The sequence below is a fragment of the Zootoca vivipara genome, chromosome 13, assembly GCF_963506605.1.
Source record: "Zootoca vivipara chromosome 13, rZooViv1.1, whole genome shotgun sequence".
NCBI lineage: Eukaryota > Metazoa > Chordata > Lepidosauria > Squamata > Lacertidae > Zootoca > Zootoca vivipara.
The window spans coordinates 36952782-36971264 of record NC_083288.1 but is presented as its reverse complement, the minus strand read 5'-3'; the positions used below and the strand labels follow the sequence as shown (position 1 = coordinate 36971264).

General features: G+C 46.2%; 1 protein-coding gene across 1 annotated transcript; it reads left to right on the top strand.

Moving 5' to 3' along the window:
* The first annotated feature begins 1570 nt into the window (after window positions 1–1570).
* RCVRN (recoverin) lies at window positions 1571–15957 on the top strand. Its single transcript, XM_035135532.2, has 3 exons — window positions 1571–3946; window positions 12069–12180; window positions 14300–15957. Exons 1-3 carry the CDS (start codon window positions 3566–3568, stop codon window positions 14386–14388), a joined length of 582 nt encoding a protein of 193 aa, XP_034991423.1. The 5' UTR covers window positions 1571–3565; the 3' UTR covers window positions 14389–15957.
* Window positions 15958–18483: the final 2526 nt, after the last annotated feature.

The following is an 18483-nucleotide window of genomic DNA, read 5'->3' as shown; positions in this document are numbered from 1 at the left end:
GGGGTGAGCTCCCGCTGCTCGGTCCCAGCTCCTGCCCACCTAGCAGTTTGAAAGCACATCAAAGTGCAAGTAGATAAATAGGGACCGCTCCGGCGGGAAGGTAAACGGTGTTTCCATGCGCTGCTCTGGTTCGGCAGAAGCAGCTTTGTCATGCTGGCCACATGACCCGGAAGCTGTCGGCGGACAAACGACGGCTCCCTCGGCCTATAGAGCGAGATGAGCGCTGCAACCCCAGAGTCGGACACAACTGGACCTGATGGTCAGGGGCCCCTTTACCCTCTGTTCTAGAGTCAGGTCATCATCCTGGGCTCCATCTCCATCTCTCAAGACATGACAAGGCCAAGAGGACTTATGGGTTCCTTCTGGACTACCTGCTTTTGAACATCTGTAGGGTTGCCATATTTCAAAAAGTAAAGACCAGGACACCCCGAGAATTGTTGTTTGTCCTGATCTGTTTACAGAAAGCTCATATGATGTTGGCTGTTAAATTATCATTCCTTTTTACCTGTTTGTGAGATTAGATGACATTCACATCAGAATAAATTCCACCCTGCACTTTCCTCATCTGAAAAACTCCAATCTTTCGGGGAAGCCAGTTTGTTGCGCAAGACCTCCCAATCAACTATAATCACGCAACCTGAATTTCCCAGGATGTGATTGAATTTGAGCTGGGGAAAAGTGATAGTCTGAGAAAGTGCCCCAAGGCAGAACACACACACACTATACCTTTAAAGCACATTCTTCCCCTTAAAAAATTAGGGGTGTTGTAGTTTACCCCTCAAATAATTACAACTCCCAGAAACCCTTAACAAACTACAGTACCCATAATTCTTTGAGGGGGGGGGGAAATGTGCATTGAATGTGCTTTAAAGGTACAGTATACTGTGTACACACAACCTAAGTCAGTTTCCAGGTGCTACTTTGCAGGACTCTTGGTTTCCAAGAGTGGATCTACCTCAGTTGTTCTAAAGCAGAAATAGGAATTTGCTAAGGGGCCGTCTTTTTTTATGCTGCATGCCTTTTCATAGAATCATAGAGTTGGAAGAGACTACAAGGGCCATCCAGTCCAACCCCCTGCCTTTTCCCCTTTCCCTTCATGAGGGGCTGAGGTTTTGGGGCGATCACTCTCTCTGTCTCTCCCTCACACACAATTGAATCCTGACAAGATTAATTTTGACACTAATACTGCTTTACTGGCCGATCTGGATGGGCAAAGCGGATTGAACATATGGCTGAGGACAGCAAGGGACAGACAAATTAGCCATGGCCCATTGCAATTAGCCACCAGAGTGGGGTGGGTGGGTGTTATGAGGCGGTCAGAGACTATGTAACACCATTGGGAAAGGAGTGCTCCCTACTGGTTACAGAAGGTGGGGAGGGGGGTGAGAAGGCTGGGAACTAGGAATTCCTGGGGAGGAGTTTGACCTAAAGAATGAGAGAAATTAACATAAGTCTGATTCTTCTTGAAAGAGGGACACGAACAGCAGGTAGTGACCACAAGGAACACCAGGGTTTTCCCAGGTGAGGCATTATGGGATAGGAGCCATAGGGAGCCACAACTTGAGTGGAAACCAAGAGCCTGAGATCCCAGCACTAGGCCTTTTTGTAGTCCTCTTGAGATCAATAGCCTGCCAGGAAAAGGAGACTGAATCCCAGGGTAACTCCAGGCGGTTTCTACTTTCCAGTGGGATTCGCTCACATACAAGCAGATCCACGTTGTGGAATTAAGATCTCACTCTTGTGCAACAGAACCATTTCCCCACTTGCAATAAGAGAATGAGGGGGGGGGGGAATACAGTGGCAAGATAACACTTGCTCTAACACAACATTGTCTAGCCTCTCAGGAGCCAAATACAGTGGTACCTCTGGTTAAGAACTTAATTCGTTCTGGAGGTCCGTTCTTAACCTGAAACTGTTCTTAACCTGAAGCACCACTTTAGCTAATGGGGCCTCCTGCTGCCGCCATGCCACCGGAGCACGATTTCTGTTCTTATCCTGAAGCAAAGTTCTTAACCTGAGGTACTACTTCTGGGTTAGCAGAGTTTGTAATCTGAAGCGTTTGTAACCTGAGGTACCACTGTAATGCTTAGTAAACACCTCACCTGGAAGAGACACCTGGGCATGATGACCCTGTGCCGGTGGTGTGCAGCTTTCAATAAGATTAAAAATAAAAATCTGATTTTCAGGACCTGAACCTGTGGGTATTATTTCTGAGCTCCTTGGACAAAAAAGGTGGGATATAAATGCCACCATTCCATCAATCAACAGTCGGACCCAATAGTTCTTCATTGCACTTACTCATATAGTCTGCCAATCTATTTATTCCATTTACATCCCAGTTTAGCTCCAAAGAGCTCCACGCAATAACATTCCCCACTGCCATTTTATCCTCGCAACCCTGTGAGGCAGGCTAGGTGGAGAAGTAGTGAGGATTATCACCTAATATGCTTCACAACCGATAGGGGATTTGAATCCAGGTCTCTCTGAACTTTGTTCTGTATTCTAAAAAGCACTATACCACCCTGGCTTTGTCTTATCCGTCCATCCCCTATGTTGCTTTTTGTTTGCATTCACACACACCCTTTTGCTCTTGTCAACCTTTCCACACCCTCCCACTCCTTTTGTCTATATTGCTGAGAAACACAGCACCCTGCTCTTCTATATAATAAATGATCAGGGTGGGAAGAGGTGGCTTAATTTGGGCTTGCAAATAGCCACTCAGTTGGTTTCCTTCCTTCCCCAATAATTATAATAGGTAAGTTAGGTGCATACTTCACAGTGCAACCATATGCATGTTTACTTTGACTTTAGTCCCAATGTGGTTGTTTTTTTTGGGGGGGGGTGGCTACTCCCAGCTACATTTGCATAGGATTGAAATCTAGCTCCCTCCCATTCTTTGGCCTCTGTGTCTTTCTGTCTGGTTGATGGTTTACTGATCTATGCTGTCTATCTATGTCTGTCTATCTAAAGTCTATCTAGGGTATACCATCAGTCTACATGGTGTGTTTCAGCACCAGCAGTGAGGAATATTGCAAGACGGGGGAAGTGTCAACAGAGCAACGGCTTAGTCTTCTGTCCATCCCTCAATCACCAGTCCGTATGCTGCTTCCGTCCATGGTTTTTGTCTTCCCAATACCCCTCTCCTCCCGCATCATCTCCCCCCAGTCACTCTCCAGGCTGGCACATGGTCGGAAACAGAGCTGAGCAAGGCATTAAGAGGAGGGAGGCCAGGAGGGCAATCAAGAAGGAGGGAGCAAGAAAGGCCCATGATGCCTAAATCCGATTTGCCTTGCGTTAAAGAGCTTGGGGGCAAATGTGATCAGTGCAACCAAAATAGCCCCTCTCTTTGTGTGTATAATGTGTGTGTGTGTGCACGCATGCACACTCACAGCCACCAGGTGTGGCAAGCGGAGGGCTCCGTGGTCCTCTCAACCCTCTTCCCCCGCCTCAGGGAGTCTATATAAGAAGGTGCCAAGGTGCCAGCCATTCCACCAGCTTGGTTGAAACAGGACAAGGCGGACGAGCTCGGAGCATTGGCGGTGCAGGGTGAGCGTACAGCCAAACCATGGGCAATAGTAAGAGTGGGGCCCTCTCCAAGGAGATCCTTGAAGACCTGAAGCTGAACACCAAGTACTCAGAGGACGAGCTGTGTAAATGGTACGAGAGCTTCCAGAAGCAGTGCCCGGACGGGCGCATCAGCAGGTCCGAGTTCGAGAAGATCTATGCCCAGTTCTTCCCCAACTCTGACCCCAAGGTGTATGCCCGGCACGTCTTCCGAAGCTTCGACACCAACGATGACGGGACCCTCGACTTCCGGGAGTACATCATTGCCCTCCACCTCACCTCCACCGGCAAGACCAACCTTAAACTAGAGTGGGCTTTCTCGCTCTTTGACGTGGACCGCAACGGAGAGATCAGCAAGAACGAGGTTCTTGAGATCGTCACGGTGAGTGAGGGCAGCATGTGGGGCGAGACAGAGGGGAGGCTTTGGGAGGGGGCTTGTAGGCGGCGGGGGGACAGCGACGACAAGGGAATACAGGGAAGACCAAGGCTGAGAGCTTCCCCACTGCAAGACCAGATGCACTGAAACTGGTTGTGGAATTACATTGGGGGGGGGGGATATTCCCTTTTCACACATTTGTTTGGAGACAAGGCCACGGAAGTCTACCTGAAGAAACCACTGCACTGAGATCCTTATTGGGGTTTTGGTTTTATTTTTCCGGTCCCCTGCTTGGATCATTTTGGTCCCATCTAGCCTTGCATCAGGTCTTCTCTTGGTCAGAACAACAGGGCCTTACCTATCCCAGCATTCTGTTCACCCCAAACCTGCTGCAGTTGATGGAAATTTCTCAGAGTGTCTACGCTTCTTCCACCCATTCATGGACCCATCTAGCTGAGTTTCAGGCTCTCTCTTCCCTCAGTCATCTCTAGCCCCCTTCGCCCTGTCCCCCAACATGGAAACTTATTCTGTATTCCCATGGCAGGTGCCTCACATGTTGAAACTCATGGCTGCACCAGTTAAAGAGCGGAGCAGGAATGGTTGGTCATGTGGCTTTATCTTGACCCACCTTGAGGTGATGGGATGACAACGGATTACCTTAGCTGAAGGCTTTGCATTGTGTCAAAATAGAATTAGCCCTGGCCAATGGCAGGGGAAATCCTGTTACATTCCTTTAACAGGATGAGCTAGATTGGCAGCAGAGTAAACAGGTTCAAATCCTCTCCTAATTTTATCTCATGGCCTCAGCTGTCCTCAGCAGGTTCATTCCTGTAAGCAAATGTTCATCTTTTAAGGAAGATAGGAAGCCATTTTCACATTTATTTTTTGAGCAGGGAGGGAAGTACATACTATCTATTCCTGCGTATAAGACTACTTTTTAACCCAGGAAAATCTCAAAAGTTGGGGGTCGTCTTATACGCCCAGTCGTCTTATACGCCGGAATATACGGTATATATCTATTTCTTAGAACCCCAGAATTGCGTCCTCAGGTCCAGAATCAAATCTAAACACAAAATACTGTATAAACTAGTTTGAAGCAAGTTTAACCATCATGGCCTCCCACGAAGGTAGCTGGGAATTCTAATTTTGCAGGTGCGTTAACAATACTGTATTTACCAGAGAGGGGATTACAGTTTCCTCTATTCAGTTTGTGGTGGGATCCATAACAAATTAAGCAGGCCTGAAGTGGATACAATTTGGAGTGTAGGCAAGTATTTGGATGCTGCTATTCCCATAGTGAGGAAATTCCCTTTTCAGGAAAACTGTTGAGAGCCAACTGAAAAGTGGTTCCCTTGCGTTAGAAGATGCCAAGGTGCCTGTACAAATTTGGCACCTCTGAGATTTCACAGAGCTGTGCGCAGTATGTAACCCATATGTAACCCATAATTCCTTGCTGCCAGCCTTCCTCCGCTGATCTAGACTCCCCCTGCAGATGTGTTTGCCACAAGCCTTGGAAGAAGGGCAGAGCAATCTGAGATTAAAGTTGGATTAGGCAGGGTTAAATCCCTGACCCTCTCAGTGCAGCATTTGCCTCGCTTCAACTGTCTTGTCCGGAGGAATAGCTTCCTCCGACCTTGGAAAGGGGAGAACAGGAGCAGAAAAGTCTGGGGATAGATTTGGAGGAGGTTTCAGCAAGGGCTGAAGAATTTCATACAGTATTTGAAAGGGATGGCAATGGTGCAGATGTTTGTACAACAAATCCCATCAGCTGGCTGGGGAGGCTGGTGCAGAGATACCCCATTCCTCTCCCCAGGAACCCAACAGTCCTGGTTCTTAAACGCTGCAGGGTGTTGGTGTTGGTTTCCAGAGGCTTACTTGTTTAGGGAATTCTTAGTGACCTTCCCACAAGAATTATGTGCTCCAGATCCACCCACATTCCAGCTCGGTTTGTGGGGAAAGTGGTACACAAATTAAAATTACCATTACCAGTGAATGGACTCCATTCCCCTTACCAAGAACACTGTCCTAACCCTTTCCTCTCCAGGCTGCGCTGTGGTTTTTTTTGTGTGTGGGTGTGTTTTGGAACATGTCATTGATGCAACCATAGTGCATTGGTGGTGAATTTATACTGGTTCGACTCTGCACACCATCCCGCTCTATTCATTGTTCTGCAATCGGGGGCGGACTCTGGTAATATGGCATCCTGAGCGATGACAAAATTTGTCACCCTCCACAAAATATTTATTTTCACATGAATTCCTTTCGGTACAGTTGCTTTTTTATGGATCTTCTCAGTAGGTATCTGTAGAACTATAGGTATTATTATTATTATTATTATTATTATTATTATTATTATTACCGCCCACATCACTCTAAATCCAGCACTGTTGCAATGCCTTCACAGGGTTAGCTCATGACTGCTATCTGGAGAAGAACCCCTTCGCACTGTAGCACAATGCAAAACACCCCTCCCAACCAAAGGACATTTGTGGTAAAATAAGTTACAGGATTTCAGCAGGGCATGCAATGATGGACACAAAGCAGTATGTCCACCATGAAACTTTTGCAGCCGCAAAGCATATTGAAAACAGAAATACCTGCCACAATACCAACATGAGCTCAGATAAGCATAAATACTCAATAGAAAGGAAGCCTGTGGGAGGCCTAAATTAGTTGCTACATGTTTTTCCTTGGCCGGGCTCCTGTGTTATTAACAGCTGTGTGACACACAGGGAGTTCCCTATCCTATGTGTGCTGCATGGATGGAGAGGGAAATCTGCGTTTTGTTTCCAAACAGAGTTCAATCTGTGTACACCAGGCATCCCCAAACTGCGGCCCTCCAGATGTTTTGGCCTACAACTCCCATGATCTCTAGCTAACAGGACCAGTGGTCAGGGATGATGGGAATTGTAGTCCAAAACATCTGGAGGGCCGAAGTTTGGGGATGCCTGGTGTACACTTAGAACCCCCTGCCTTCGTTTTTCCTCCATTCCTGTTGTACTTTAATTCATTTCCCTATTTCTTTGGGTTGCCTCTCTTAGACTTCTTGGTCTTCAACGTTATCTGTCGCTCTTGAGCAAAACTTCATGCTGAAATCCTGTGAGCAGATCACAGACCCCTTGTAAGCTAGCATTAGCAAACAGGTCTCCCAGGAAAAAGGCCCCACCACATAAACACGTCTCTTGTCCTAAGTAAGAAGGGCTTCCTTTGTTTGGTCATTCCTGTAACAACCTTGTGTGAGGGAAGCCACAATTATTGGAATCGCACATGTAGGATAAACGGAGGCTGAGAGAAAAGGAGAAGTTGGAATATGACCTAGCAGGCTGTCAGGCTGTTGTTGTTTCTTCAGGTGCGATTCAGGATAGTTGATTGGGAGGTTTTGCACAACAAACTGCTTCTCCAGATGATCTGACTTTTTGCCATAAGGAAAGTGAGGGGGGAATGGTTTGATGCAATGTCATGTAACCTCCCCAATCAATAAATGAATGAACACTTGAAAAGTGGGTTGACTTGAAGCAACCTTTAGTTACTACCCCAAATCCTTCTTAAAGGTAAAGGTAAAGATACCCGTTAGGTCCAGTCGCAAATGACTCTGGGGTTGCGGTGCTCATGTGGCCAGCATGACTAAGCCACTTCTGGCGAACCAGAGCAGCGCACAGAAACGCCGTTTACCTTCCCGCCAGAGTGGTACCTATTTATCTACTTGCAGTTTAACGTGCTAGGTTAGCAGGAGCAGGGACCGAGCAACGGGAGCTCACCCTATCACGGGGATTCGAACTGTTGACCTTCTGATTGGCAAGCCCTAGGCTCTGTGGTTTACCCACAGCGCCACCCGCGTCCCTCCACCCTTCTTAGGGGGTGGTAAAAAATAAACTAGAAAGGGGACGGATGGACGGACACACCTTCCTGAAGACATAAATATACTGCAGAGTGAGATGGACTGCAGGTGTGGAATGTCATTCTTGAAAAAGGACTGGTACCCTTTTTGTCTGCTGTACATGACACTATCTGGTCATCAAAGTGGCTGGAGATTGAAAGCAAAGTAGGTAGTGTACATGCAACTTAGGGTTCATTGTGTTTTATTTTCTCCCTCAGCCTGAGGGATTCCCTACTGCCACCATTACACTCAATTTATCAGGTATACCAGACAGCAAACAAATCAAGGATTCAGTAGCCTGAAGGCCCTACCATCAGGCTGACTGAGGCGGCTTATTTGGGGTATAATGAAAGCATAGCAAACTGTTATGGTAGCTATTTAAATAGTTGTTGTATTTTTACTGCCAAGGAGAGAGGCATTTGTGGGATTTTCTGCCTCAAGTGCTAAAAATTCAACTTGACCAGCCTTGAGTACCATGCAGTTTGATTTGGGGGCAGGTTTGCCATTTGCCCATTTACCTCACAGCTGAGGCTTCCCTTATTTCAGGCAAGCCATTCACTTAAAAAAGAAAAGTAGCAAAAATACAGTTATTCAATTAAATGTAGTTTGTCTTGTGTCACTTCCACAGCAAACTTTCTGCTAAAATTATATGCGTCTGAATCTTACCAGAGATTGTGCTTTATCAATGGAAGTTGTACAACTCAAAGTGCTGAATACACCTACAGTTTGTTACTTGTGTGAAATTTACCATCTTCCACTGGAATTTAGCTTCCTATGAGAATATATGGACAAATTTAGTTCGTAATAAGTGCTATAATTTTGGACAAAGTCTGCCAAATCTCCATTCTGTTACTGAAAGGGGGGGCCTTTCCTTCCCCACAGGCAGCCACTGTGGTCAGCCAATTTCTGGTTGACCCATGCAAACGTTTAGGATTATGGGGAATGCCAACAACTCCTTGTTACCACATCTCAATATGTGTCAAGATGGCAGCTAACAGGCTTTATTGAGCATTTATGCTGATTTGGATGCAGGGCAGTTATATGCCAGTGAGCATTCATCTGTATTTGATTGCAGGGTGTTTATCTCTCTTTCCATTGGACACCTGTTCATGCATTTCAATGCATTTCTCTGTCACCTTCCATACCTCCAAAAGCTTTATTATTTTTCTTTTTTAAGTGGATTTCTTGTGTGCAAGGGCCACAGAACCCTTTAATCCACTTTAAAGCATAGCTATGCTATGCCTGTGAATCCCTCCTGAAAGAAATAGCCCTTGGGCCAATGTCAAAATAAAGCAATTTGTTTATTATGCACCATCTATTCCCCCCTCAGTTGATCAAAGGATGCTGGCAAAATTAGCAGGACAAATGGCTTAGGCAGGAAAGGAAAAGAAAAATGCTGCTTGGTGGAAAGGTGGCTGATGGGGACGTTCCGTAAATCAGGGATGGGCATGCTTTTTGAAGGCAGGCATCTAGTCCTCAAGGAAGTCATGACAGCCGCTTCAGCCCTGCCCCTTCTAGGACTATATAACAAAGATGGGCTTGCTGTGTTTTTTTACCAGTGTGAACCTTGTGGCTTCAATGTGAAGTCAGCTTTTCCCCCCCTCACGCCTCTCCTGCTTTGCCTTGGCATCCAGTCTGATGGCTATTTATGGGGGACTGGAGAGCTTGCTCCGTGTTTTGCGACCTTTTAGGCTTCTATTGGTTTGCTTCTTGCCGCAATTGGTTTTAATGCCTATACTCTGTTGTAAATCGCTTTGAGTCACGTTAGTGAGTAAAGCGACTACTGTAATAAGTTTTTAAAAATAATGTGATGCTGGCTGGGCTCATTGCTGTTATAGACAATAGCAGCCTTGGAATCGCCAGGAGGTTGTAAAGGGCAATGAAAACTTTCTCCGACCCCTTGGAAGCAGCTCTGGCCAGTCCTTTTCTGTCTTTGGAGCATTCGCTAGCCACACTGAAAGATTTCTTGGCAGTTTCTTTCAGCAGGAAGACTAGAAACTTGCTTTGTTTAATAAGGTATGCATGGGCAGAAAGCTTCTCACATATGTGCAATTCAGTAGATAGTTTTTGTTTTTTTTAACTCACTACTGTACACATATATCCTACATTTAACCTCACTAGAAGCCCCCAAGAGAGTGGAGTTAAAAATAAAATAGTAACTGCTATTAACTTTTTAAAGGTGCAATATGATTTACAATCCTTATGTTTGCTTTTACAAGAAACGTGTGCGAAACAGGCACATGGGATACTTCCACTTTGCAGATGGGAAAATAAGGGGTGGTATTCAACAAAGTTTTACTTAGAGTAGACCCTTTGAAATTAATGACCTTAGTTGTAATGGGACACTGGTGGCGCTGTGGTCTAAACCAGAGCCTAGGGCTTGCCAATCAGGTGGTCAGCGGTTCGAATCCCCGCGACGGGGTGAGCTCCTGTTGTTCGGTCCCAGCTCCTGCCCACCTAGCAGTTCGAAAGCACTTCAGTGTGCAAGTAGATAAATAGGGACCGCTCTGGCGGGAAGGTAAACGGCTTTTCCAGGTGCTGCTCTGGTTCACCAGAAGCGGCTTAGTCATGCTGGCCACATGACCCCCGGAAGCTGTCTGTGGACAAATGCCGGATCCCTCGGCCTATAGAGCGAGATGAGCGCCACAACCCAAGTCATCCGTGAATGGACCTAACGGTCAGGGGTCCCTTTACCTAACTTACCTAACCTAACTTAGTTGTGCCCATTCATTTCAGTGGGTCTAGTCTCAGTAAAAATTGGTTGAATAACACTCAAGGCTCCACAAAGAATGATCAGCCTTGGTGTATTCAATTTAAGCCCTGCACTCTTCCATTGCACTGCCCAAGGTTATCAATAGATTAGTTTCTGCGCAAGAGACCTGTGTACTACTACTGTGAAATTACAACTGGGATTCTCAGCTGGCTCCCCAAATGGCCCGATTTTACATTAGAAGCCTTATTCTCTGCTTCCATTATGTGACAGGGAATGTCTACTCTAGACTCCATATAGGCTGCTGCTTATAACATTTCCTTCATGCCACCAGCAGACTCACATATTTGCCTGTAAGTCAATGATGCCAAGTCAGTATTATTGCATGCCATCCCGATCTCTGAGCAGGGCGAGATTCCAGGCGCTCACACACAGAGTTCGTGTTTCCTTTGGAAATGAAGCACAGTGGAGACGGCGGCGTCTTGATGACATATGGTTCATTTACTCATACTGTATATAGAACCTGAATTTAGGATGGAGGGGTTCACACCATTTACACCCCAAATGGGCCTTGCTTCTTCCATAGCCACAGCCTTAAATTCACAGACATCAAACATTGCTCTCTAATTAGTTGTCCCCCTCCTCTCTCTCCAGCTTGCTGCTTACCTTCTCAGTGACATCACTCCTTCCCTCTCTACTCAAAACCCTGCCTCTATCTGTTGCTGGAGGGGCCCCCCATTCATTTGCCACCTAGCACAAGCCCTTTAATCCCTTGTTCTCTTAATGGCCCAGGAGGCTAGCCTGCCTTAATTCACTTTTAACACTTGCTGAATCCAGGGATTAGAAGTGGCTAGCGCCCACAAACTCATACAAGTATGTTCCACCTCCTTTCCCACTGGTGAAATAGCCGCCAAAATGAACCACAGAAAAATGAGGTGCATCATTTCGGCGACAGAAACTGGTAACTGGAACTTTGGCTCCAAGTGGATTGAGGGAGTGGGCCTTACTTGGTTATCTCTGACACCCAGCTCAAAGCACAAGGGTATAGACTTTGCACGAGCAGACAAGTGCTTTCCTTTGTGCTTTTTCTTAATCTGTTCTTACAGATAGATTCCATTGCCTTTGCAACAGAAACCCCCACCATTAACTATCACCATTCCATGAGGCTACCTGAACTGATGTTTATTTTAAACCCCTGAGCTTGCTTTCTCTCCTATTTCTTCCCTCCCCGTCTCTTTTACCTTGTGTGTCATGTCTTTTAGACTGTACGCCAGGGACTGTCTTCTGGTTTTTGTTATGCCAAAAGCTGTGAGAACTCTGGGAACCTTTTTGGCTTGCAAGGATAAAGGTGCTTTGAATAAATAGTTCCCTGTCCTACACTAGAAGGGTTGCAGCCAGCCAAGTCCTGCTCAGAGTAGACCCAATGAAATTAGTCGATCCTAAATTAACTGCCCATCTGAGGCAAAGTTAATTTCATTGGGTCTGACTTGCCTTGAGTGGTTGTGTTATTATCTCTCCCCCCCCTTTTTTTGTTCCAACAGGCCATATTTAAGATGATTCCTCCAGAAGAGCAGAAAACCCTGGCTGATGATGAAAACACCCCCCAGAAACGGGCCAACAAGCTGTGGTCATATTTCGGGAAGGGAGAAACAGGTAACGACCGTCCTTCATGCTACTAAGTCTGTAACACACTTTCTCTTGCCACAGGAGGGCAGGGTGAGGGTGATTATTTTATCCCTATATGAACACATGGGGTTGGATCCAGACTGCCTCTCAGTGGATTTTAAATGGCTGTAGCTCAGCGCTAGAGCACAGGCTTTCATGAAACACCATTGGAGTATGGAGAGAGGTGGCCCAATGTTCTTTGGCATGAGTTACACTTGGGTCCCATTGAAATCAGTGGGACAAGCTAGTCCCAACAACTCAATTCTTCCACAAAGTGGAATGGAAAAGTGGTGAAGAGTGCAGTTTGTTTTGAGATGTTGCCCTTTTATATACACATATGGACAAGTTTAAAAACACCTATGAATTTACTTATCTTGTAGACCTTTTGTCTCAGAATCTTCAGTCCTTCTTCACTGGTGCTTGACCCTGAAGAAGCCCAAGATGTACAATACCACCAAAAAATATTTCGAGGAAAACAGCTAATGGGTGTAAACCACAAAACAGCTCAATGGGGAGTGAATGTGACACCTTTGCTTTCATGCGTCCGCACATCTATTTGTGTGCAGTGCATGAGAGCATTAGAAACAGGATGACTCCACTGCCACATCCAAACTTAGAGATTTATGTTCTGTAGACCGGGGACGAGGCTGAAACGTTAAAAAGCAGTAAAGCTATCAACTCACATGAAGTTTTTAACAAGGCATTCACATGCAGATTGGGGGGGGGGAATGACAAAATAAGGAGAAATATCACAGAACAAAGATAGACTTACTTACTTCACTGGTGCTATAAATAGAAGAATATTAGTCAAATGTGTGAGCACACACACACACAGAGTTCCACTTTAGACCTGGTCCTTCCACCTTGTGGAGGGGTATAGACCACCTTGTGGAGACAAAAGTAAATGCCATTTGTCTGATGGCCTTTGACAAGGGAAAAATAATCCTCAAGGCAACCATAAAAGATTTCAGAAACTTGAAGAGAAACATTTTCTTTCAGGCCTCAGGTGCGGCTACAAATCACTATTTATGCAGTTAAACAGCCTTGCAAAAGAGAGAGGTGGTGTTGGGGATTCTCTTCAAAAGATAGCACCTGTAATGTACTTATTGTGTGGGACCCAGGTGGCGCTGTGGGTTAAACCACAGAGTCTAGGGCTTGCTGATCAGAAGGTCAGCGGTTCGAATCCCTGCAACGGGGTGAGCTCCTGTTGCTCGGTCCCAGCTCCTGCCCACCTAGCAGTTCGAAAGCACATCAAAGTGCAAGTAGATAAATAGGGACCGCTCCGGCAGGAAGGTAAACGGCGTTTCCATACGCTGCTCTGGTTCGCCAGAAGCAGCTTTGTCATGCTGGCCATATGACCCGGGAGCTGTCTGCGGACAAATGCCGGATCCCTCGGCCTATAGAGCGAGATGAGCGCCGCAACCCCAGAGTCGGACACGACTGGACCTGATGGTCAGGGGCCCCTTTACCTTTACCTGATGTAATCAATCAAATATCTAGCCTGAGGCCCCTTTAAGAGAAACAGCGACAACCCAGGAGTCCAGCTCCTGGAGAACTGAATCAGAACTATGGTGTGGCAGGGCTTCATCAAGAAAAAAAGTTTGATTTACTGTTAACTCAACTTGCAGTGAGCTCCTGCATAAATAGCAGAGGGCATTACAGCACTCATCATTAACATATATGCACATCATATGGGAAAGAAGTATACTCCCCCTGCAAGTTGTTGCAAGGATTATTGCACAAGATTGCCTGCAGACTACAAACACGCTTAACAGCACAATTCTGAGGATAGGGAGACCAAGGTGCCATACAAATCCAAAGCATTATTAATAACTTTTGTGGACTACCATTTGCATGGATGCCCAAAATATAAACAAATGAGAGTGCTGCTAAAGAACTTCACACACACACACACACACTGTACCCATCTCTTCCTCAAGAATCAAGCGCCCCAATTGGGGGAAAGCCTTAGTGGGGGGAAAGGTTCACAATCTCCCACAGTTCACCCCACCCTTTGCCGCCTCTGCTCATCTGTTTGCTTCTTTTGTGTGTAATTCTACCGCTCACATTTTACATGCATCCATTGTTTTTCCTTCTCCTTTTGCAGACAAACTTGCTGAAAAGGAGTTTATTGAAGGGGTGATGAAGAACGATGCAATAATGAAGCTCATCCAGTACGAACCAAAGAAAAAATAGGGGGTTGGGGGTTGGGAGGAGGAGGAGGAGGAGGAGGAGGAGGAGAAAACACAGAGATGTAAGAATAAGTGTGCGCATGATGGGAAAGATAGGGACACTGAACACCCCTAACCATGTGTGTGTGTGTGTGTGTGTGAACATGCAAAAGTACAGCTATAAAAATAAGTTTGTGCCCCTTTCAATACAATCCCCATTACATTCTCTATTAGCCCACTTCTTTAATTTACTGGGATTTTTCCAATGGGGGATGTAGACTTGGCAGCCATAAGAACCATTTACCTTAGCAGGTATTTTTGTTTTGTTTTTTAAAAGTAGCAGTAGTAAAGAGTTGAGGAGGGACAGAAACAAACAAGGAAAGGAAACTGGGGGAAATAAGAGGAAATGGATGAGGACCAAGGTTTGAGCAGACAGACCCAGGCTCAAATCTCCACTTAGCCATGAAGCTGAGTGACAAAATGCGCAAAACCTTACAGGGCTCACGCTGTGCTCTCTGTGGGATGCGATACAATAGTAATAAATAAAAGGATCGGCAGTAGAGGCCTCTTGAGACCAGAAATAACAGCAATCTACGTTTTCCAGCCCAAAGGCTGCATTATATCTATGGCAAAAATGGACAGAAGAAATGGGAATGTGCAGTGGGGCAGTTTCCACGCAGACTTATACCCCTCTCTACCTTCCATCCAGGCAAGAGAGAGGCATTATCAGAGTTCAAAGGCACACTTGAGTCAGGCATACAGTCAAGGAGGGTGTGAAGCGAGGCAGGTGAGGAGGTGCGACTTGGAGAAAGAGGGTGTGATCTAGGGAAAGTCCCAAGGGCCAGAGAGAGAGAGAGAGAGGTTTGGAGGGCCACATTTGGCCCTTAGTTCCCCATCCCTCGATTATCTTTTAAAAATAGGGGCAAAGACCAAAACAGGTGCCCTGACTTCTGCACCATTCCCCTCTCTTAAAGGATCCTGGGTAATCACCCAGTACCACTCTATTCTCTCTGCTACTCATCATTTAGGAGTCCTGCCTGTCAGTTGGCCCACTAGCTCCCAGTTCATAAATCTCATCCAGAACCAACTTCTAAGATTCTCTGTGGGGAAGCCATGGCGGACGAAAAGAGTGTAAAAACAGCTAAACATGTAGCGCAGGTGTCTCTTTAGCTGCCAGCTTCCCCTGGCTCGCAACTGCTTGCTAACATATCCCGTTATATTTCAAGAGGACAGGGGGGGGTGACTTGCAGGCCCCTATGCTAAACATACTTACTTGGAAGCAAATACCACACTGAACTCCATGGGACTTGCTTCCTGGTGAGCAGGCTTCGAACTGCAGTTTCTCTGGACTGGGGTCACTGAGCCTGCATTTTTTTCGTCTGAAAGGTTAGCCCAGTATGGCTACTACAGCATTTAATCAGCACATTCACCCTTGTTTCCTCTGCTCCTGTTGAAGGTTAATACTTTCTCAGTCCATATCCCGCCTTTCCCAAAATTATATTTAAAATGTAAAGCTTACAAATCCCGCCCATCACCTCTCCCCCTGCTTGTTTCGGATGAGAGGGCTGGGTGGGCTTAACAAGAGATATCTAGAGCTGGCATCATTTCTAGAAGTGGACTTTTATGCATCTCTGTTGCTTTCCTTCCTCTGACACTAGAATATTTTGTTTCTTCAAAAGAAGGGGGGTAACTTTCTAGGGAGCGGGTGGCAGGGGGTTAATTTACTAATGGGGGAACGTGTTTAAATTTATGTACTGTGTCTGTTTTTCAATAAAGGACATTGTGTGAAACAAACTTTGCCACAAGTAGTATGTTCAAAATATATCTAGCTTGTGGGGAGCAGGGATTTACCAGGATCAATGAAAAACATATGGTGCTGTTCCAAGCTCTCCAGAGGGCAATGGGGAGATCACCATGCCTGAGAATTGTCTTACAAGATCTTTACATGAGAAGATAAGAATAGACTTTCTGGATCAGATCAAAATTTAGTCCGTCACACAGTGGCCAACCAGAAGTTTCTGAAAGCCCACAGTCAAGCAGGCAGGAACAACAATAGCCCCCACTTCACTTAAGAGCCCAGCAATTCAGAGGTCACCTGCCTTTGATAATTGAAAGACAGCCAGCCAGCCAAATGACTAGAAGCCATTGACAGCCTTATGCTGCATGAATTTATCCCATCAACTTTAAAGCTAAGCTGGCAGTGGTGACTGCTACATCTTGTTGTGGAGACTTGCTTCTTTTTGTCGCCCCTGAATCTCCCAACGGTTCAGCTTCCATTGGATCACCCCAGCTTCTAGAGCTAGCAGAGAGGAAGAAAAAACTGTCAGCAACAAGCTCTTTGAACCTCACGGCCTGATGTTGCCTGTGTACATGGATTGCTGATAGGTCCCTGGCCACACACTTGAAATCATTCCTCAGCACATTCTAGGGATTTTCATTATAGGGGGTTCTCCACCCCAGAACAGGGCTCCAGGGTTAATTAAGCATTAGATGTCTCAAGGAATTCTGTAGCTGAAGCTGTTCCCCAATACTGCCAACCCCAGAGGGCAGGAAAATCTTCCCCTTCTAAATTTATACAGTGGTACCTTGATTTACGTGGGATGTGGGTAGTGCTGTGGTCTAAACCACAGAGCCTAAGGGCTTGCCGATCAGAAAGTTGGCGGTTCAAATCCCCGTGACGGGGTGAGCTCCCGTTGCTCAGTCCCAGCTCCTGCCAAGCTAGCAGTTTGAAAGCACGTCAAAGTGCAAGTAGATAAACAGGGAAGGTAAACGGCGTTTCCGTGCGTTGCTCTGTTTCGCCAGAAGCGGCTTAGTCATGCTGGCCACATGACCCGGAAGCTGTACGCCGGCTCCCTCGGCCAGTAAAGCGAGATGAGCGCTGCAACCCGAGTCGTCTCTGACTGGACTTAACGGTCAGGGGTCCCTTTACCTTTCCTTGGTTTACGAACTTAATCTGTTCCGGAAGTCCGTTTTTAAACCAAAGCATTCTTAAACCAAGGCATTCTTTCCCATAGCAGCGGGGAACTCAATTTACAAATGGAACACACTCAACAGGAAGCGGAACATGCTTTCAATGCAAAGTTCACAAAGCAAACCACCTACTTCAGGGTTTGTAGCGTTCTTAATCCAAGTTGTTCATAAACTAAGCTGTTCTTAAACCAAGGTACCACTGTACTTGGCACATAGCTGATAAAGGGACACCAGAAAAGTACCAAATCCCAATTCTCTAGCTCACCTTATTCCTATTTTCAGAGAACTGGGGAGTCTTGGCATCCATCTTCTCCCCAGCCCACTTTAACCCTGCAGACACTGGATTCCAGGATCCCTTTAGGTTGCCATTTTAAAAAGCCCTCCCATGCACGACACAGCGAAATTTAGCACATTATGCTTTTCCTAGCAGGGAGGTGCTAGAGCAACTGTCACCTGCAAATGCCACCTTCACTTCTGCCTTCTGTTAAATGTACAGGGGCAGGGCCACTAAAACAAGGCAGACCCATCAAGCTGCCATTAGACTCCTCTCTTTTTTTAAGCCCTCCTAGCTGAATGCACAGGATATAGCTTTGCCTGTTGGATTTCTGTCTTAAATCACTCATTAAAAGCTTTGGGATGCTGTCTAGGAGCAATGTTGGCCTAGGAAACGCAAACGTCCAGGTTTTCCTTGTCTTTCATCCCTACTTCCTAACCAGCAGAGTAGTGGAGAAGGCCAAGCCAAAGCACCGTCATTTATTTACTCCAACAGGGACATTGCAAATCATCTCCTGGGAAGCCATTTCTGATGCCAGACAAGTACGCTTCCCCCCCCCCCTCAGAGAAATCCACTAAATAAGGTAAGCAGAGGGAAAGGAAAGGTCACATAGCACCCACAGCCATGTGTCCAACTACCCATTTTATTGGGGGGTGGGGGTGGGAATCCAAATTCCCTTCATGACGACCAACCCAAACATAACAAAATAGTGAGCAAGCTTCTGCATCCACCACAATTCTGAAGGCTGGAGGTTTAGCAAAGCAAAAGTGGGATGAGTTAAAACAGCTGGCTTGCTATTGCAGCTGTAATGCCTACATGGGTCCCAAGCTCATTTGTGTTGTATAATCTAAAGAGGGGGGTTGTGGCCTACGAAGA

Coding starts and splice junctions, on each gene's coding strand:
- RCVRN (XM_035135532.2), top strand. CDS start 3,566: ATGGGCAATAGTAAGAGTGGGGCCCTCTCCAAGGAGATCCTTGAAGAC. Junction 3,947..12,068: donor AGGTTCTTGAGATCGTCACG/GTGAGTGAGGGC, acceptor TTGTTCCAACAG/GCCATATTTAAGATGATTCC. Junction 12,181..14,299: donor TTTCGGGAAGGGAGAAACAG/GTAACGACCGTC, acceptor CTCCTTTTGCAG/ACAAACTTGCTGAAAAGGAG.